This window comes from Trachurus japonicus, chromosome 18, assembly GCF_045865225.1.
Source record: "Trachurus japonicus isolate A0001 chromosome 18, Traja_1.0".
Lineage (NCBI taxonomy): Eukaryota > Metazoa > Chordata > Actinopteri > Carangiformes > Carangidae > Trachurus > Trachurus japonicus.
The window spans coordinates 10,172,669-10,193,970 of NC_140924.1; the positions used below are offsets into that span (position 1 = coordinate 10,172,669).

The window sequence follows — 21,302 nt, forward strand, 5'->3', positions numbered from 1 at the left end:
TTTGAGACTAGGACGAAAAACATTTGTTTGTAGAGAAGGATGTTGTTGTTGCTGCTGCTACTATGGTGGCGGCGGCGGCGGCAGCAGCAATATAGAGATGTTCAGATACGAGCGGACTTTTTTTTCGACTTGAGCAAGTGTAAATATGGGGATAACCGTTCACATCCGAAATGACAGCTGTAGTTTTAGGGCTTTTACCTGGGCTTTTAGGCGAGGGATCCTCCAGGCAGGGACTGCTTTCACTGACTGATACAGCGGTGGGAGAAAAAAAAACAGCAACGAAAGCTGTATGTGGTTCACAATCGCCCCAAAATTTGCAGTTTGACAACGTTTCATGACCAGTGAGATGACCCAAGTCTTCGTGGGTTGATAGACGGTAAAATTACCAGCCCTTACTGCTGCTCTGTACATTGTCCAGTCGTGTCGTTGAACAGATGTTTTATCCTCCTGCGCGAGTCACACGTCACTGAAAACCATGAATGATCTTTGTGACTTCTTCTCTCTATTATCTCAGAACAGTTTATCCAGAAATTTGCTGATATTTCCTTTGAAATCGATACCAAATATTGCCAGGAGCATGGCTGGGAGTGAAAGCTTGCCCGGCGTAGCAACAGTAACCAAGGGGGCGGGGCTTACGCGAAGGGTCAATTATGTTCCTGTTTTGACTTTTGTTAACAGTAATGGAGGTGACCATTGGGGTTCATAGAGACACCAGTTGTATGAGTGACAGTGATGATGATGTGTTTCATTGTTTCTGCAGGTGATCAGCACCTGTTGAAGATTGAAGCAGAGGATCCTCCTGAGTTGACCTCTAGTCTGGATCAGGAGAACCCAGGTAGTCTACATATTAAAGAAGAAAAGGAGGAACGATCGACCACTCCAGAGTTTCCCCTCACTTCTGTCCATGTGAAGAGTGAGGATGAGGAGGAGAAACCTCAGTCCCTACAACTTCATCAAAGAAAAACTGAGGCTGAGCCTCCATCCAGCAGCTCAGCTGAACAGATAGAGGCCGATGGAGACGACTGTGGAGGATCTGAACCAGCCAGGAACTCAGATCAACCTGAAGATCTTCAACCAGATACAGATGATGAGGTCTCAGAGTCGTCCTGTGAGACTGAAGACAGTGATGACTGGAGAGAAACCACAGAACCTGAGTCAGGTTTGAACAGTGAAGCTGTTCATGTAAGTGATGAAGAATGTGACACTGGTAAGAAGTCTCACTGCTGCTCAGAGTGTGGAAAAACTTTTAATGCACCCTCGATGTTGAAGAGACACATGAGGATCCATACAGGAGAGAAACCATTTTACTGTGCTACCTGTGGTAAACAATTTAGTCGAAGAAGTCATCTTAAACTCCACATGAGGATCCATACAGGAGAGAAACCATTTGACTGTGCTACCTGTGGTAAACAATTTAGTCGAAGAAGTCATCTTAAACTCCACATGAGGATCCATACAGGAGAGAAACCATTTGACTGTGCTACCTGTGGTAAACAATTTAGTCGAAGAAGTCATCTTAAACTCCACATGAGGATCCATACAGGAGAGAAACCATTTGATTGTCCTTGTGGTAAAACATTTAGTCAAAGAGCTCATCTTAAAGACCACATGAGACTCCATACAGGAAAAAAACCATTTGAGTGTGCTACCTGTGGTAAAACATTTAATCAAAGAGGTACTCTTAAAGACCACATGAAACTCCATACAGGAAAGAAACCTTTTGAGTGTGCTACCTGTGGTAAAACATTTAGTCGAAGAGGTCATCTTAAAGACCACATGAGGATCCATACAGGAGAGAAACCACTTGAATGTCCTACCTGTGGGAAACATTTTAGACATTCAGCGAGTTTAAATGTGCACTTCAGACTACACACACAGGAGAAACCATTTAGTTGTGCTATTTGTGGGAAAGGATTTGCCCAGAAGATTAATGTTTTGGTTCACACAAAAGTCCATTCAAAAGAGAAGCCATTTGGTTGCAGTGTTTGTGGGGAAACATTTATGGAGCTGGAGAATTTGGCGACACACATGAAATCCCATAAAGGATGGAAACTTCAGTTGTTGTCTTGAGCAGCACATGAAAGTCCATACAGAAGTGAAACCATTTTCTTGTAGTGTGTGTGGAGTACATGTAAGGCAGTAGGTAGAGTTAAGACACGTTCAATCATTTAGTTGCAGTTTTGTGATGAGACATTTTGTCAACAGGAAGATCTTTACGTGTTCACAAGAATCCACGAAGGAGCGTAAACGTACAGTTGAAGTTTTTGTGGCCGTCAATTCTCTGATGTTTCTGGCAAGTGTGTGAGTGTATGTAAACTCAGGACTGTTACTGAAGGCAGCAGTAGTGTGTGTGAGGCTGCAGTTATTGAACTGTAACAGCTCATCACAACACAGTGAAAAATTATTTCACATGTAAAATATTTTGTTACAGTTCATGATTTTAAAATTGTTCATTAAATTAATACTGTGGAACTCTGGGTAATCAAGATGGTCAGCTTTAATCAGTAAATGTGTCTCTGAACCGTCAGATTGTCCTTCAGTCAGTACGGACACGTCGGTCCAGACTGAAACATCTCAGCAGCCGTTGGACGGACTGAGATGAAACCACACAGAAACCTTTTTGAGTTCAGGAGAAACAGCAGAGGTTTCACATGAAATTTGACAACACACATAGAGACGACACAGTTCAGTGATGTACAAAGTACAAAGGTTTGATACTAAGCTACATTCACAGTGTGATGTCCTTGTCGCTACCCGATCCGCGACGCTACCGGATCCGTGACAGCCACGTACGGCAACTCCACTTGGACAAACTTAGTTGAATTGACTTAGGATCACTGCCCTATGTGCGTCGCCACAGACGGTTTATCTTTTTATTTATTTTTTTAAATACTTTATTAGTAATGTAAATTGAGGGTTGGTTGTGGTGGTCTGGATCTTGATGCTCAGAAAACAGGAACACAGGCGGACTTTTAATGTTTACTGTCCTCTTTTCTCGCCGGCCTCATCACCATGACAACCACAAACAATCACAACTACCACAACACTCACTGAATAAACGAGTCTGCCGCGGCTGTCTTATGACGGACCTACGCGGTTTTTATTTTATTTTATTTTATTTTTTAATCATTTTCACAGTACCGTATTTTAAATTCACAGAACTTAAAGCATGTACGCAAATCGGGCAGTGCCCAAATGAAGTTTGTCCAAGTGGAGTTGCCGTAGGCAGCTGTCCAAGATGGCAGCCGGTCTGCGCATGCGCAGACCAGTTTTGTCACGGATCCGGTAGCATCGCAGATCGGGTAGCGACAGTCCTTTTGTCAAACTTAGGTTTTGGTGTTTGTAATGTGAGTTCACTTTACAGCAGCTCACACTAAAACTGTCACTGTTGTTGCTGTGCATTGTGGGAAATCACCGCTGTCAGTCTTGGATCAATGGTTGTTGATGAGCTGAATCTCAGCGTCTCAAACCAGTGGAGCGACTCTGACTCCTTTAAACAGAACATCATGTTTGCAGTTCATATAATGAGACAACGGTTAAATATGAAAGAGGGCAGTGTGTATAGTTTTAGTTCTGATAGATGGTCAGCAGGGAGCGCTAGAAGCTTTTTAAGTCTTGGTAGGCCTAACTGAGCCTCTGACATCAAGACTTTGACACACAGAAGAGTCAGAACAACTTCACTCTGAAAAATAAAGATTTATTTACAGGATATTTACATTAAAGACTTACAGGAAAGTTTATTGTGACCGTTTCATCAACTCTCTCACTCTCACATAGCCTGACAAGCCAGACTATATCATTAAAATGTAAAGTCTGGCAACGACCGGTAGACCTCGGCTCAATCCAGGGGGCGGGATGAAGGCTGTCTTTCAAACTGCCTCTGTATGCAATAGGGTAGCGCTACGACCAATCAGAGCAAAGAGCAGGATGACCTTAGCCTGACAAGCCAATTAAAATGTATGTCGTCATGGCGTTAAGCCCGCCCAATAGTCTGGGGCCGTTGACTCGCTGTTTTGGGAAGGAAACGGATCCAGGGCGAGAGAGACAGACCTTTCCTTCAAAATAAAAGCACTCAGCTAATAAAATGTGGTAAAACTCTTTAATTTAAGGAATATAATTTACAAGAAAGTCCCCGAGGCATTAAGTTAACATTTCGCTTTTATTGTATTACAAGTTAATGTTTATTTTATAAGTTTTATGTTGGTGAACACTTTTATTTTGGTGAATTTGGTGATTTTGGTATCCGCTACAGACAGGAACCAGAATGCAGTCTAATTCAGAGGTAACGGACACCAGGCTCTTCGCTTGTCTGAAGAGCCTGGTGATGCGAGGCTACCCGCCCAATGACTCTCTAAACAGATAGAGCGCTGTGATTGGTGAACACAAACGGTGTTCGAGACTCAAAAAGTTCCTATGGCTCGTTTCTAGACCCACCTACAGAGCAAATATATTTGCTGCCGCTAGGGTGCGTCTAGATTTCTAGGCTAACTCTCACAGGCACTGAAAAAACGTCAAAAAATATAAAGTGCGAAGCTGACGGTCGGCTTTGCACTTTATATTTTCTGACGTTTTTGGCTTTCAGTGCCTGTGAGAGTGAGAGAAGCTTCAGAACAAGTAATGAATTTCCTGATTAAATCCTAATTCTGTACAGAAGACTATATAATATATTTTATATCAGTTCATGTCTCCATCCGCAGCTGATCCAGAGTCAGTCTTGGTTCTGTCTCTTGGTTCTTTGACTCAGGTTCTGTTGATACGACAGAGGACGGTGGTTCAGACAGAGTCCTGTTAGATCTGATGGACCGAATCTTTTAGAGAGACTCTGAGTCTCCGCAGCTGTGGTGTTGTTTTCTCTCTTAAAGCAGAAGTAAGCGATCCAGTCATTTTGGCTAATGCTGCATTCCAGGCAGGCTTTTGAAACCGTAAATTACAGCTTCATGTCACAACTTACGACTTTGTAGCGTTTCAGGCAACCCACTCGTGTTTTTCCGACCTGTTTTACCTGTGAAAGTCACTATAACGGCCACTCGTAACTTCTGACCCGTGAACTCGTACCAGATCGAACTGGTACAACTTCACAGGTCGGAAAAACACGAGTTACGAGTTGCCTTGAACGCACCATAACAGTCCTCGTCCCTACGTCACCACATTCACGCGCATCCCTTGGCTGCACACACAGCCTTGCATGCCGTTCTCTCTCCTCATTGGATAAAAACTGTAGGATACGAGAAAAGTTTTCTCTTCGGCTCAGAGCAGAGCAGAGTGACTGACAGACCCGTGTTTCAGACCAAACACTCTATGTAAGTGATTGCTGTCGGAAGATATATCTATCTAAGACTTATATTAACACAAATATATCGCTTACTTCTGCTTTAAATTAGAATAAACAAAGCCAGAGAACAAAGAACAGACAGAGAACCAGTAAAACTGCTTCTGCCACCTGCTGACCTGGTCTCTCTGGTTCTGATCTCTGGTCCTGGTCCTGGTTCAGCAACAGCTTCTGTAAAAGACATAGAAATACTTGTTGGTCCTTCAGGTCCAAAGTTCAGATGTGGACTGTTTGTATTTGAAGCTCCTGGTGTTTGTTTCCATGTGCAGTTTATTCTATGTTGTGTTCATTAATGACAGTCTTAGTAAATAATCTAGAGCTGAGCAGACAAACTCCATCAGGTCTAGTTCAGCAGCAGAGTCTGTACAACACTGGTGGTAACCTCCATCACCAGAGATCTACTGACTCTACTGACTCTACTGAACCAACTCACCAGTGATGTTCAGGTGACATTCATCAGATCCACTCCCATACTCAGTGAGAACTTCACACTGGTACCGTCCTGAGTCTTCAGTCCTGAGTCTGGACACATGAAGTCTGACTCGTCCTTCTCTGAGGACGTCTCTGTCACACTGGACTCGTCCTGAAAACTGGTTACCCTGAGACTCTGAGTTCTTATCGCCATTACGTATATAATACAGCACTGAGACTCTGTCATCAGTGAAGAGTCGACACAAGACAACGTACGGCTCTGCTGAACCCTGAATGTCTTTGAAGGTCCACTCCAGTGTGATGTTGTGGTTCTCCTCTGCCTGATAGGAGCTCTGTGTCACCTTCACTACAAATGTTGGTTCTGAGGAGACAGAGGGAAAGTGAGGAGCAGACTAACTGAGGACTTGTATCCAGGGGCGCCACTAGGGATTTTGGGCCCCATGAAAAGAATCTTTACAGGGCCCCCAACACAGCCGCAAAAATTTTTTGATGCTATTTTACATACAATTATGCATTTTAATGGTATTTTTGACAATTGTTTTGAGACTGTAGTAAATGTATTATTATTATTATTATTATTTTAATTATTATTATTATTTCAACACACACAGCTACTCACCTCCTTCCTCATGTGGGGGCACTGGGGCTGGTTCAGGGGCAGGGGGAGTTGGGGGCTGACAGACAGCTGCTGCAGCTGCTGGTGCACTTGACTCTGTTCAGAATGAGGCATCATTTTGACAGAGGGGAGGTCAACAAATGGAATAAGAACAGCTTGATAAATGTTTGACTGGATTGATTATTTAACTAAAATAACAGTGAAATGTAAAAATCCAGAGTTTTCTTGAGCTAACATGGTGAGAAAAGTGAGCTAGCTTATAGACCACAGACAGGGACAAAGTTAATATTCCATTCCATAACTTTCCACCACAACTTACAAACCCACCTTTTTTTTCTGAAATAGGCCTACTGGGTGACATATTGTCGACCCTTCAACTCCTTCTCTCTTAATTTCTTTTCTTTTCGTTTTTGGCTGCCTGCTATTTGAGGCATAGGCCTACTGCAGTCTCTGACTCCTTGCTGCTGTGGCGCTGTGTGACAAACCGCAGGTGCGCTACCTGCAGCTGATCCAGTCGACTGAACCATTTTACATAAATAGAGGGGGGGAAGGGGGGGCCCTGCAGGCATTGATGTTTCCAAAACAAATAAAGTTACCGTTACCAGGACATTGAAAATAAAACATTTGTATATATATATATATATATATATATATATTTTTTTTTTTTCCTGTATTATCATTTCATCATCATTAGGGGCCTCTCTGGGCCCCCCTCAGTCATGGGCCCCTAGAATCCGTCTCCTTTACCCCCCCTTTTCTGCGCCCCAGCTTGTATCAGTTTGTAGAGAATAAAGTGAAGGAGTAAACTCACCACAGACACAGGAGGTCAGTGTGAGGAGCAGCAGGAAGCAGCACATCATCTTCTCCCTGTCACAGGAGACAACAACACATCAACAACTACATCTACACTCACTTCTTCCTCTTCACTAGTTTTGGTGCAGTAATATATTTATGTCACAAGGTGGCGCCACTAAAATGATCAAAACTGGAAAATAACAGACTGAAGCTCAGTGAGAGAGATAAGATATAAAATGATAATTAATTAAAGAGGAAGATGTTGTGTTTATATATACATATATTTGGGATTCCATCAGAATTAAAAAGAAAAAGAAAACACTCAGACATGGCCCCGATCCTCTTCCATAGTATCAGTTTGCAAGTGTAAAGGATCTTTGTTAATGATTAAAAGAGGGAAAACAGCAACGCTCAGCTGAAGAGAACAGTGCTTTATCAGTCTATCTTCAGTTTACTGTTTGGTAGGCTGCCCTGCTATAAATGAGCTGTTAATGACTGACACATCAGGTAACAATGAAATAATAATCAGATCAGAAGTTTAACCACCTTTAACAGTTCAGTTGAGAGTGCAGAGTGAAAAGTCCCAAATAAAAATAAAAATGGAAGAACTCATAATAACATGTAATAAAAACTATAATATTTCTACACTGCCCGTCCAAAAAAAAAATCACCTACTTGGATTTACTATAACTAAGCCAATAGCTAAGAGCCTCCCAATGGATAACAACCATGTCAGAAGAAAAGACACATCCTGTGGTTGTGGAAAAGATGTTAATCTGTTTCAGAAGGGTCAAATTATTGGCATCAAGCAAATAAAACATCTAAGGAGATTGCTGAGACTAAAATTGGGTTAAGAACTGTCCAACACATTATTAAAAACTAGAAGGATACAGGGGAACCATCATCTTCAAGGAAGAAACGTGGTCCAATGTGACCACAGAGTCCAGACCTGAACCCCATTGAGAATGTTTGAAAAATTAATGCAACTCTGGACGGAAATGTGTGCCGTAATCAAAGCAGAGTAAGTTTTACTTTTATTTTGGACGGGCAGTGTATTTCCACAGCAGTGTTTTACATCAACGGGAATGTAGAATTAGTAAATTGACAGAACAGCCAGGAACATAAAACTACAGTAGCACTGGGGCATTTTAAGCAAAATGAAACTCATGGGAGGGTAAAATCAGGAAAAGTTCTCAGATAAAAGTTTGAAGATTTCACTTCTCAGCTTACACACTGGTGCATTTAAAAGTAGCCTACCATCTGAATGTGATCCCTTCAAGGCAAGGCAAGGCAGTTTTAGTTGTTGTATTTATTAGCCCATTTTTACAAACAGTTTGTCTCAAAGGGCTTTACATGGCACCATAACAACATCCTCTGCCCTTAGACCCTCACATCCACTGAGGAAAAACTCCAAGAAAACACTTAACAGGGGAAAAACTTGGAGAAACCGAGGAGGAATCCCTAACCCAGGACGGACAGACGTGCAATAGATGTCGTATACAGACACACAATCCCATGTAAAAGAAATCTGTCCCTTCAAATAGCTTCTTTGAAATCTCATTAACAAAGAACCATGAGTTTAACAGATTCACACTCACATCACGCAACATGTTACATTTAACATTTCACGACTCTTCACGTGATGCATAAAAACAACAATAATACCAACTCTGTATATGGACTTTACCTTCAGTTTCTTCTGTCATTGCAGTGGATCGGCCATGAAGTCCTGAACAACAATTGAGGAAACTGACTCAGTGTCGCGTCTCATATTTCCTGGTCAAAGATCAATCATGGCGCACCTGTGTGCCTTAGTGTAATCACAGTATGTAAGGTCAAAGTTCAGTTTCCCTGTGTTTTGTTGTTGTTGTTGTTTAGTTTTTTATATGTGGTCTAGCTACTTTCAAGTGATCCAATTGCTAAAGTAAATCTGAAATAACCAGGCTTAAACTGTCACCATCTCCATTTAAGCCACAAGCTGTCCAAATAGAGTGGTGTATATTGTTTCTCACAGTCAAGGCAAGGGCGCCACCTCGTGGCATGGTTATTGATTATTATTATATCACAGTCACAGTAAACAGCTCTTCTTTGACTGTCAAGTGAGATGATATGACATAATATGATATAATTGCCAAATGATAACATGGCATGGCTACTTACTAATAACCAAAAAAAAAAATCATCAACACGTCCTCTTCATCTGTCGACCTCTGTGCAGCCTCCCAAGAAAAAAGGTGCGGGGGAAAAGCCAAAGAAGGCGATGCTGATAAATAAATAAATAAATCAAAACCTGAACCTGAAATGTCTAAACAGTTATTTTACTGTTCACAACCAACCCGAATCTCTCATTCATTTTAGCAAATTGCAGTCCTCTAAATCTGCACAAAAAACACTTCAATATATGGATCATTTTTGTGACAATCATAATCATAGTTGTGTAATCTGTGACTATCACAGTCGGTGAAAAAGCAAATACATTTTGACCAGTTTGGATCAAATGATAACAAAATAACCTTTAATTTAGGTGGAACTGGCCAATTAACTGATACAAAAACAAGGTTTTGAAACAGAAATGCTTGTTTGGTCCGCTCCAGAGTTCAGATGAGCTTTCAGACCTGCCAACCCTAGTCTGTTTAAAGCGGACCAAACAGCTCTGATGTGAAAGCGACCTTAAGGATAATGCTGGTTATATTCTTTGTTGATGAGGAATACATCAGTCTTTATGTTTTACTTCCTTCTCTACCTGATCTATGGCTGCTGAACAAGTATGATGTTGAAACAGTTCAGAAGTTTCATTTAAATCAAACAAAATCTAAAATATCTGGACAAGAGGCAGTAGTTTGTTTCTCCAAGGCTGTTTTCCGCAGTGGATTAATCCACATAAACATAAAGGACAGGGAATAACGTTCAGAAATGTAAAGATACAGTTATTAGAGGTGGCGCCACTCTCGTTAAAACAACAACACAGTTTCTGGTGATTAGATGTAACATGATACGTAATTTATTGTGAATCAGAACAAAGTCAAAACTAGCTCAGAGACACTTCAGCACCATGGGAGTTTAAAACCACCTGTCAAACGACTATCAAATATCTCGTCCTCTCAACTGCTGCAGGTACATTTATCAAAATGACATCATGTGACATCAAAACACAGATTTCAAACATTTAAAACTGAGTTATTACTTTTAAATTATCCTGAAGTTTCTCAACAAACATGGCTTTGACATCACAGAGTGCTACTCTCCCTCTACGTTCATTTGTCTTGTCTTGATAAATTCTTTTTCATACATATGAAACAAAACTTTGTACGAGAGTTCTTTTGATGTTTTTTTTTTATTCTGGCTTTTATACAGAATCAAAAAGTTTATTCTTTGCCCATAAACCACGACGAGCCACACTCCAGTCCCACCCCTGGATGTGTGTTACCCAGTTATTGGACACCGCCGGTCCGAGGAGGCGAGCCGTCGCTGTCATCCTCCCAGGACGAAGAGGTGAACCCTGCGGGGGCCGAGATGGAGTGAGGGGCCGGGGTGTGGCCGAGGCCTTGGTACCGTCCGCTCGAGGACGGGGAGGCGGGCATCGACGTTGCCGCTGTGGCGATGGGGTCCTGGGAGGTCGCCGTGAGGAGGCCGGTGTGTTCGGTGTGCTCGGGTCGAGAGGTCGCTCCGAAATACATCTTGTTGGGACGACCCAGGAAGGTTCGACCTGACGGGGGGAAGAGAAGGAGTGAGAGGCCGGACTGACAGAGATGGACAGAGTACTCCACCCCAGTACTTGAGTAAGAGTACAAATACTACCGGTCAAAATTTACTCCGTTACAAGTAAAAGTAGCTCAGTCGACATGTTAGTCGAGTAAGAGTAAAAAAGTACTTGCTTCTAAAAGTACATGCTTTTAAATTTACTTTAAGTAAAAGTAAAAGTAAGAGTAAGAGTAAATTTCTTATTTTTCACATCAATGAATTACTATATTTTTTTCTAAATGAATTTAAGGAGCTTTTAACTCTTGTTTCTGAGAATTAACTCTTTGAATCCACCTGCACTGATGTGCTGCTTTTAGGGGTTTGGGTTTCCTTCTTTGACAAACACAGCTTGTGTCCAATAGGATTTTAGAAAAAAAAAAAAAAAGAGCAGACCTGAAAGTAACGAGTACTTTTCAGCCTTCCTAGAAATTACAACTCGAGTAAAAGTAAAAATATTTGTCTTGGAAATGTAAGAGTAATAAGTACCAAAGAAATCTAATACTCAAGTAAAGTACAAATCCTCTGGATATGTACTTAAGTACAGTACTCAAGTAAATTTACTCTGTTACTGTCCACCACTGCGGATTGACAACCACACATGGTTCGGAAACCGAAACCAGACATAATTTCGACAAAGAGAAACTCACCAACATGGCGGACCTGCTCTGTGACATCGGCTCTTATATCTGAGAAATCCCACATGGCCAGAAAACTGTCGAAGCACGACCCCTCCTCTGCTTCCTGGATGGAGGGGTGGTCGGAAAAAAGAGGGTGGGAGATGATGGATAAATAGAACTTCATAGATAGATAGATAGATAGATAGAGTGTTTACCTGGACGTAGGGCTTGTAGGTGAAGGTGTAGTGGTGAGCAATGGCAGCCAGGAACATTTCTATGCAGATGATGAAGTCCTATAAATCGATTAATCAAAAAATCCGGTTTAAGTCAAATTAAACCCTGATAACCGTGATTGTGATACAACTTTATTGATCCCTGGAGCTGCACATATTGAAATTAGCTCCACCTTTACAGGCAAGAACATCAATGTAATGACAGACCCATCAATATCTGTAATAATATAGATCATTTTGGGAATGGATTTTGGTTCTCCGTGTATATTTGACGCTCAAACTTTGGTACAAAGTAGAAAGTTTGAATACTACTAGTGTTAGAGTATTTTACAATGCGGTATTGGTACTTTATTAAATGATCAAGTACCTCTCAAGTTGTCACTCACCCATGTGGTTGATTTGTCTGTACAGGTGTGTTTACCTGCAGTCCGGTGGCCACGGCCTCCACACTGTCCCAGTCCCAGGTGTGTTTGTCAGAGATCACACCGACCTTCACCAGGAACGCTATAAAAACAGCTTGCCTGAAAAAAAGGAAGAGTGAGGGTTGTATGAGTCCGTCAGTAGAGTTTTCCTCCCTCCTTCCTCCCTCTACCCTCTTCCCTCCCTCCTTCCTCCCTCTACCCTCTTCCCTCCGTCCTCACCAGAACGAAACGAAGACCACCAGTTTGACGCAGAGGAACTTGCCCACAGGCCTGATGGGCTTCAGCTCCTCCCTCAGAGATCGGTACAGCAACACCAGACAGTACATGGCGAACTGTAGGGAGACCAGACGAAGTTGGATATCGGATCAGGGTTAAAGGGATAGTTCAACATTTTGGCAAATTGGCCTCATTGCCATAATCACCATAGTCTTAGTGTTACCTTTAATTGTCGGTGCAAGCTATTTTTAGAACGGCGGAGCAGAGCCGTGAGCTGCTCAGAGCTACGCTACGGAGGCTCATGGGATTTCTTGGTTTCCCTCATCAAACTCATCAAATACACAATCCAACGACTCCAAAACGCTCTGGAAGTAAATACAGAGACTGCTTGCTGGGAAACTGCCCTCGACGGGAACGTGCATCAGCGGTTTTGCATGAATTTCCCTCTAAAACAACTCTGTCTGGTAACGTTCTGTTATTATCTCATAGTGTGGTGAATGTGCAGGTCACAACTTGTCCACCAGAGCGTTTTGGAGTTGTTGGATTGTGTATTTGATGAGGGAAGCAAAGAAATCCCATGACCCTCTGTAGAGTGGCTCTGAGCAGCTCGCGGCTCTGCTCCGCCGTTCTAAAAATAGCTTGCACAGACAATTAAAGGTAACGAACCGACTGCTATGGCTATAGGGATTATGGCAATGGACCAATTTGCCAAAATGTTGAACTATCCCTTAAAAGAAGGTAATGTTGAGTGGCGAGAGAGTGAGTGTGTGTGTTGCGTCATTACCAATTGAGAAATGTTGTTGATGATGACCAGGTAGGACCAGGCGTTTCTGAAGCTGAAGTTGGCTTCGTCATAAACTCCACAGAGCTGACAAATCCTGCAGAACCGGACAGAAACAGAAACATCACACTGTCAGTTTCCAGATGCACCGAACTAAATTATCATTTTACATCCACATCCATGGCATTGGTTCAACACTGTTCAGCTCAGCCCTGAACCTTTGACCCTCAAAACACAGAGTTGCAGCGGTGGTAAAGTGACACAATGGTCACATGGTCACAATGGGTCAAATTTGCAAATATTATAGTTGTGTCACCATAGTTACAGCATCACACTGGTAGCCTACTGTCACTATGGGCAATTACAGCTCTGTCTTCATGTTTACAATGTTAAACTTAAGTTACTGTAACTGTGTTAAATTACTGTTCTGTTGCCATGATTATGGTAAGAAACCTAGAGCGAAACCCCTATTGTTACGGGAGAAAAGCCTCCATGGTTCAGGTTCAGGTTACTTTATTGATACCCAAGGGTAAACTAGTTTTGCAGTCGAGAGTTAAACAAGCAACAGAAAACGAACAATCAAATCAGAAACAGGACATTTAAAAAGAACACATAGGCTACACATAAAACAAGAGACAGATTGGGCTCGACAGAAAGTGCTGCAGTTCATGAAATAAATAGAAAGTAAAAAACATGAAACTAAAAACACATAATTGAAATAGTTTTAAAAAAGAAACATTAAAAACACCAAGAGCAAAATTTCCTACAAGTTAAGAGTAAATATGTAAATAAATAAAAGCAATGAGATAAAAAATACGGTGTGGTGTTTCCATGGTTACAGTGAAAATCTTACAGCGCTATCACGGTGGTAACGGGTCTGACCACGGTGTACTGGAGGACTCCCAGCTTACACCTGAACAGCAGCACCCTGAGAGAGAGACAAAGAGACAAAAAAACTATTTAACAAACATGCGTCCAACTGTGTGTAAAGCGTCCAATGGCTGTACTGCAATCTTCTTTCTTTTTTCCACAAAGTTGTTATTTTAAATGAGCCCATGTGTTTCTTTTCTAGAATCCATCATATTCAAGATGTCCATAACCATCAGTCACACACGACAGGTTGCAAAAGGCTTATTTGTTGTACCTTTTGTGAAATCAAGCTCAATGCAAAAAACAGTCTTGTATAGAGCCATATCTTGTTGGAATAAACTAGGACCTGATAATGCTAGAAGTATCGATACGGTTACTGTTTTAAAAAAATATCTTAAAAGACAATACCTTGACAGGCCGATAGCATAGATTTTTATTTGCTTGATTTCCAGTCGGTCTAAGGTTATTTTAGAGTTTATGTCTTGTGATAACTGATTTTGTTAAACTTGTTTTGTTTTGGTTGTTGGTATGTTATTGTTTTATTGATTTGTTATTGTTTTGTTTGAAATTGTTACTATTACTATCAATTATTGTTGTACTATGCCGCTTTTCATATTATTTAGAAGTTTAGTCTTATTTCATGTGTGTTTGATTATTTTATGTGGCTTTTAATGGACCCCAGGAAGAGTAGCTGCTACCGGGTGTAGCAGCTAATGGGGATCTTACGTAATAAAATCAAATCAAATCAAATCCGTCCATCAGTAACCATGACAACAGACGTCCATCTTACTCTCCCATGGGCCAGGGCGGGCAGCAGCAGAGCGGGGGCAGGTGGGGCTGCTGCTGCTGGACCTCCAGCATGAGCACCAGGCTGGGGTACTGGTTGCTGAGGAAGTTGAGCAGGAAGACCAGGAAGTTGTAGATGACGTAGGCCTCGTAGCACTCCCTGCACGTGTCCACGTAGATGGCCAGGTTGGGATACCGCAGAGCCAGCCACTGAGGGGGAGGGGGGGGGGGGGGGGGGGCAATATGGAGACAGTCACATGACAGAATGAAGAGTCCGTTAACCATGGAGAACATTTCATCTGCTTTAATGGAGTAATGGAGTTAAAAAAAAAAAAAACTGCAGAGGGGACTGAGTGAACTGTAACTTGATGTCTGGTCTTGTGACTGTCCTGTTGTCTCTTGTTAGATCCTGTTGCTACGGGAACATAGCGGACTAAAAGGGCAGAGATGGACAGAGTACTCGACCCCAGTACTTGAGTAAGAGTACAAATACTACTGGTCAAAATGTACTCTGTTACAAGTAAAAGTAGCTCAGTCGACATGTTAGTCGAGTAAGAGTAAAAAAGTACTTGCTTTTAAAGGTACTTAAGTATCTGAAAGTACATGCTTTTAAATTTACCTTAAAGCAGAAGTAAGCGGAATATTTGTGTTAATATAAGTCTTAAATAGTTATATCTTCAGACAGCAATCACTTACATAGAGTGTTTGGTCTGAAACACGGGTCTGTCAGTCCCTCTGCTCTGCTGTAAGCCGAGGAGAAAACTTTCCTTGTATCCTACAACCTTTATCCAATGAGGAGAGAGAACGGCATAAAGGGGCAGTCCTCTCTGTGTGTGCAGTCAAGGGATGCGCGTGCATGCGGTGACGTAGGGACGAGGGCGGGGACTGCTAACTCCATCTGCTGACAAGAAGTTAGCCAAAACAACCGGATCGCTTACTTCTGCTTTAAGTAAAAGTAAGAGTAAGAGTAAATTTCTTATTTTTCACATCAATGAATTACTATATTTTTTTTCTAGATGAATTTAAGGAGCTTTTAACTGTTTCTGAGAATGAACTCTTTGAAACCAGCTGCACTGATGTGCTGCTTTTAGGGGTTAGGGTTTCCTTCTTTGACAAACACAGCTTGTGTTCAATAGTATTTTAAAGTATATATTTTTGGGCATTTATGCCTTTATAGATAGTACAGTTGAGACAGACAGGAAACGGGGAGGCAGAGAGAGGGGGGATGACACGCAGTAAATGGCGCCCGACGCGGGATTCGAACCAGGGCCGACTGCAGCGAGGACTGTGCCTCTATACATGGGGCGCCCGCTCTACCCACTACGCCACGCGACGCCCCGTTCAATAGTATTTTAGAAAAAAGAAAAAAAAAAAAGAGCAGACCTGAAAATAACGAGTACTTTTCAGCCTTCCTAGAAATATTTGTCTTGGAAATGTATTCAAGTAAGAGTAATAAGTACCAAAGAAATCTAATACTCAAGTAAAGTACAAATCCTGTGGATATATTAAGTAAATCTACTCCGTTACTGTCCACCACTGTAAAAGGGACAGAGTCAGTGAGTGAGTGAGAGTGTAAATGTGATAATGACTCACACTGTCCAGGCTGTAGATCGGCACCATCCATAGGATCCTAGTGGAGAAAGACAGAGACAAAACAAACAGGGTTGGGTGGAGGTGTTTATACTCCCAGCCGCCAGCAGGGGGCAGTAACACATTTAACCTCAGGACTACAGCTTCTTGCAATGGTGAGCACGACTGCAGGATGAAGATATAAAGACAAAACCAGAACTGTGAACCTACAACCAGAAATATTTCAGCTTTATCCTGGTAGACCAGTGTTTGCTTGTTTGGTTGGTTGGTTGGTTGGTTGGTTGGTTGGTTAGTTACTTGTTGGTTGGTTGGTTGGATGGTTGGTTTGTTAGTTTGATGTTTGGTTGGTTTGTAAGCAAGTTTATGCAAAAGGCTGAACCAATTTGTACCAAACTTGTTGGACGGGTGAATCACCCATTTCAGAAGTCTGAAGCATGTTTTTTCACACTGGCCCTGGTGGAGGTCTGTGCTCTCCCAGTCTCCTTCTAGCAAGTGCTGTACTGCACATGTTGACACAGAAACTGTTAATGGCCTGTGTAAACAGAGGAAACTGGATGATGTGTATACCAGATTCTAGATGTCCACCAAAACCATGCACCCGACTTCATAGGGGAAAAAAATGTAAATTTAAAGTAAAAGATCTAAATCTGCCCCTGAGTCATTCTCCTTCCGCCTGCAAAGTTTCGGGTAAATCTGTACTTTTTGGGTAATCGTGCTGCACAGGTGAAAACGGCTGCTTCAATATAATCATATGTGTTGTGTGTGTGTGTGTGTGTGTGTGTGTGTGTTCACCTGATGATTGGTTTCTGCAGCTCCGGCTGGGTGTAATGCACCATATGCTGCAGGATCCCCCACAGTGAAATGGGGATAGTCAGGAAAACAAACACTCCGGCTATGAACCAGGCTTTACTGTGAGTCCCGACCTACACGGAGACAGAGACAGAGACATTTATAACGATCCTGCCCGTCCTCGGCCTCAGTCTTTGTTCTGTTGCACCACGTCTACGTACAGACAGAGATGGACAGAGTACTCGACCCCAGTACCTGAGTAAGAGTACAAATACTACTGGTCAAAATTTACTCCGTTGTCTTAACTGTACTTCATTTATTCACTTATGTTATATGTTGTGTAATAATTTAGTCGTTTACTGTGATTACATCTGACATGGGTTGTTGGGAGGGATAATGGGATTCATGTTGGGGTTCTCTTTTTGTCTTGTTCTTTTTTTGTACTCTAATGCAGACGCTCTAACATAGTGTGAAACTGATGTATTGTTCTGTACTGTCTGCAAAAACTCAATAAAGAAATTGGGAAAAAAAAAAAAACTTACTCCGTTACAAGTAAAAGTAGCTCAGTCGACATGTTAACTCGAGTAAGAGTAAAAAAGTACTTGCTTTTAAAGATACTTAAGTATCCAAAGTACATGCTTTTAAATTTACTTTAAGTACAAATAAGAGTAAGAGTAAATTTCTTATTTTTCACATCAATGAATTACTATATTTTTTTCTAAATTAATTTAAGGACCTTTTAACTCTTGTTTCTGAGAATTAACTCTTTGAAACCAGCTGCACTGATGTGCTGCTTTTAGGGGTTAGGGTTTCCTTCTTTGACAAACACAGCTTATGTCCAAAAGAAAAAAAAAAGAGCAGACCTGAAAGTAACGAGTACTTTTCAGCCTTCCTAGAAATTAACTCGAGTAAAAGTAAAAATATTTGTCTTGGAAATGTATTCAAGTAAGAGTAATAAGTACCAAAGAAATCTAAAACTCAAGTACAGTACAAATCCTCTGAATATGTACTTAAGTACAGTACTCAAGTAAATTTACTTCGTTTCTATCCACCACATCTACTACGTATAAATGTACTTTGTCTTTCTGCAGCTCCCAGATGCAGAGCGGCAGCACGGCCACCAGCAGGAGCGCGTAGAGGACCAGGACCAGGGGCCGGATCCACCTCCTCCACTCTGCACAGGAGCACGGCATCGCGGCGGCTTCGCCCTCAGCGTCCACTACAGCTGCAACCTGAACCACAGGGGGCGGAGCCAGAGGGGTTATGAACAGGTGAACTGTGCTAGTACAAGCCAGTTGAAGAACACGTCCTGATTTAATTCAATTTCAATTTCAATGTATTTATTTAAAGCAGAAGTAAGCGATATATTTGTGTTAATATAAGTCTTAAATAGTTATATCTTCCAACAGCAATCACTTACATAGAGTGTTTGGTCTGAAACACGGGTCTGTCAGTCCCTCTGCTCTGCTCTGAGTCGAGGAGAAAACATTTATCGTATCCTACAGTTTTTATCCAATGAGGAGAGAGAACGGCATGCAGGGCTGTGTGTGCAGCCAAGGGACGCCGTGAATGTGGTGACGTAGGGACGAGGACAAATAGATCCATGACGAGGGCGGGGGCTGCTAACTCCATCGGCTGACAAGACGTTATGGTGCGTTCAGGGCAACTCGTAACCATAGACTGTAAAAAGAATGGACGTAGCGTCCGTGACGTCACCCATTGGTTTGGGGGAGTCTGTTTTGTGCCGCTACTACGGGGGTTTGAACCGCGCCATGTTGGATTCTACTTGCCATATTTGGAGCGGTGCGGCCGTTGGCCGGCCGAGAGCCCGCCCACTGGCCTCGAAGCAGCGGTCGCCGGACCTGTCACTCAACGGTTCTGCGCCCTAATTGGCCAGAACTTTAAACCTAATAACAGTAAAACGGTAGAGTTTAAAAAAAATTCACCCCCCTCAGAGTGTGTGCGGGGGTAGAAACTATCGGTTGAGACCAAAAAAATGAAATGTACCAGGCTGTAAATATGTTTTTTTAAGCTGTAAAATCGGCTATTTTAACATGGGGCTCAATTGGAGTTGCTCCCTTAGAGCCAGCCCCGAGAGGAAGCCGAGGGGATTGCAGCTTTTTGAACGCGGAAGTGAGCTTCACTTCTCAGACCGACAACTGCCCCCTTGCTCGTAACTCGTGTTTTTCCGACCTGTGAAGTCGTACCAGTTCGATCTGGTACGAGTTCACAGGTCAGAAGTTACGAGTGGCCGTTATAGTGACTTTCACAGGTAAAACAGGTCGGAAAAACACGAGTGGGTTGCCTGGAACGCTACAAAGTCGTAAGTTGTGACTTGAAGCTGTAATTTACGGTTTCAAAAGCCTGCCTGGAACGCAGCATTAGCCAAAACGACCGGATCGCTTACTTCTGCTTTAAGAAATGGGACAGTACATATTAATGGACATTCATATTATATGAATGAGAATAGCCATGTATGTAGGTGTTAGATAGGAAAACAGGACAAAGAATTACAAAGCTTTACCAATAAGAGAGGGCGAAAGAACAACAACACTAAAATAGAAAAGCACAACAACACAGACTATGAACTGGGGATCACATAAGATCGATTAGCAAGATGTTGAAATTCTATTGTAAAATGCCCAATATGTGCTAAATTGTACACTATACTGCTGGATTCTATTGCAAGATGTCCGTAATAAAGTGCTAAAAATGCCAGAATTTTGTTTTCTATAGTGTTGTAGTCAAGACTGAGACCAAAACAAGACCAAGACTTTGAGGGGGAGCGACACCAAGTCCGAGACCGACACCAAACCAATGCGAGACCCTTTTCAAGACCATTACTCAGTACAAGTGAATTCATTATTCCTCCCCAGCTTAAAATAAATGATAATTTTACATAAAATCTAAACCATATTTAATGTAAACAAAGTTTGGGTTGAACAGAAGAACACAGCACAGAATCTGCTGAAGTCTCCTCCCACTGGTGACACCAAGTTTTTCACATGGTTAGCCTACACAAGCAGATGGAACAATTTTAATTATCTTAAAGTTATTGAATTACATCACATAAACCAAAGTAAGCGAGTGACAGAAGAGACATTTGTGGTTAAAAAAAAAGAAAGATGTCACTGCCGCTGTGATCTTGACTGGTCTTGAGAAAAAAATGCACTGTCCAGCTCGACTGAGAGCGAGACAAGACCAAGACCTTGAAATGTGGTAGGCTATTAACACTATATAGCCTATAGAAATGTTATATAATATACTGAATTTACATTATTCTTATTATACCGACGCATTAAAGTGGCCTAAACAAAGCTTCACAGTGTGGACGTGCAGCCTGTTGTTGTATAGCTACGTATTGGACGTTAAAAATGACATAAACCTCATCATTATTAGCATAAAAGTGCAGTGACATCATGACGCGTCACGCAGCGTTTCTCTCTCGTTTTCATTTGGATAAAAAACAAAAAAAACAACAACATAAAAAAATAGAGAAAACAGTTTGATGGTGATGGTGACGACACAGAAAAGACAGAGAGAGGAGATAGATGTTCACCGCTGGAGCCGCTGGAGATGCTCATTCACTCTGACGCTTGGCCTGTTTTCCTCCTCGGTCCTGTTTCTGTTACCAGGCAACGCATCTCTCCTCTCCTCCGCCCGTTGCTCCGCGCGCACCGCTAGGAAATAATAAAAATAAATAAATAAATTTAAAAAACACAAGACAGCTGTTCATCTAGATCACCCGCAGAACGATCGATCACATTGATCCGGAAACAGAAACAGAAACAGAAACAGAAACAGTGAACAAATCAGAACAAAACAACAACAACCGACCGACCCACACCCACCGCTGCAGACCGACGCTCGGTGAAGCTGCTGTCCGGGTTTGGTGCCCCCGTTTCCCGTGTTGACGCGCCCACGTCACCGGGAGGAGGCAGCGAGGAGGGTGTGGACCATCTCTCTCTCCGTCCGTCACGTGCTCTGCAGAATAGCCGCACGAACAACAGGCCTCACCCGCTACTGAATATGATTTATTTTTAAAAACAACTAAATTCTCAGTTTTATATGATTAATTTGTTAAT

At 42.1% G+C, this 21,302-nt stretch overlaps 2 protein-coding genes and 1 long non-coding RNA gene across 3 annotated transcripts; 1 reads left to right on the top strand and 2 right to left on the bottom strand.

The window, feature by feature from the left end:
- Window positions 1-680: 680 nt before the first annotated feature.
- Window positions 681-2,602, top strand: LOC146968694 (uncharacterized). Its single transcript, XM_085760406.1, has 4 exons — window positions 681-686; window positions 826-1,510; window positions 1,592-1,819; window positions 2,529-2,602. Exons 1-4 carry the CDS (start codon window positions 681-683, stop codon window positions 2,600-2,602), a joined length of 993 nt encoding a protein of 330 aa, XP_085616532.1.
- A 3,166-nt stretch (window positions 2,603-5,768) lies between these two features.
- Window positions 5,769-9,021, bottom strand: LOC146968695 (uncharacterized). The gene is made up of 3 exons (XR_015034303.1): window positions 8,860-9,021; window positions 7,189-7,244; window positions 5,769-6,122 (listed from the first exon to the last, which is right to left on the bottom strand). It is a non-coding gene; the product is annotated as an uncharacterized LOC146968695 (long non-coding RNA).
- Window positions 9,022-10,150: 1,129 nt separating this feature from the next.
- LOC146968696 (transmembrane protein 184C-like) lies at window positions 10,151-18,455 on the bottom strand. The gene is made up of 11 exons (XM_085759762.1): window positions 18,294-18,455; window positions 17,221-17,351; window positions 16,432-16,468; window positions 14,843-15,048; window positions 14,036-14,110; window positions 13,186-13,279; window positions 12,405-12,517; window positions 12,185-12,284; window positions 11,746-11,823; window positions 11,561-11,654; window positions 10,151-10,878 (listed from the first exon to the last, which is right to left on the bottom strand). Exons 1-11 carry the CDS (start codon window positions 18,408-18,410, stop codon window positions 10,604-10,606), a joined length of 1,320 nt encoding a protein of 439 aa, XP_085615888.1. The 5' UTR covers window positions 18,411-18,455; the 3' UTR covers window positions 10,151-10,603.
- Between the last annotated feature and the right edge of the window lie 2,847 nt (window positions 18,456-21,302).

Excerpts from the sequence above, each read along its gene's own strand:
- LOC146968694 (XM_085760406.1), top strand. Across the intron at positions 1,511-1,591 it reads TAAACAATTTAGTCGAAGAA|CTCATCTTAAAGACCACATG; the intron begins GTCATCTTAAAC and ends TTAGTCAAAGAG. Across the intron at positions 1,820-2,528 it reads ACCACTTGAATGTCCTACCT|ATTGTCCTTCAGTCAGTACG; the intron begins GTGGGAAACATT and ends CTGAACCGTCAG.
- LOC146968696 (XM_085759762.1), bottom strand. The coding sequence starts at position 18,410 with ATGCCGTGCTCCTGTGCAGAGTGGAGGAGGTGGATCCGGCCCCTGGTC. Across the intron at positions 12,518-13,185 it reads TCAACAACATTTCTCAATTG|TTCGCCATGTACTGTCTGGT; the intron begins GTAATGACGCAA and ends GTCTCCCTACAG. Across the intron at positions 11,655-11,745 it reads CCTACAAGCCCTACGTCCAG|GAAGCAGAGGAGGGGTCGTG; the intron begins GTAAACACTCTA and ends CCCTCCATCCAG.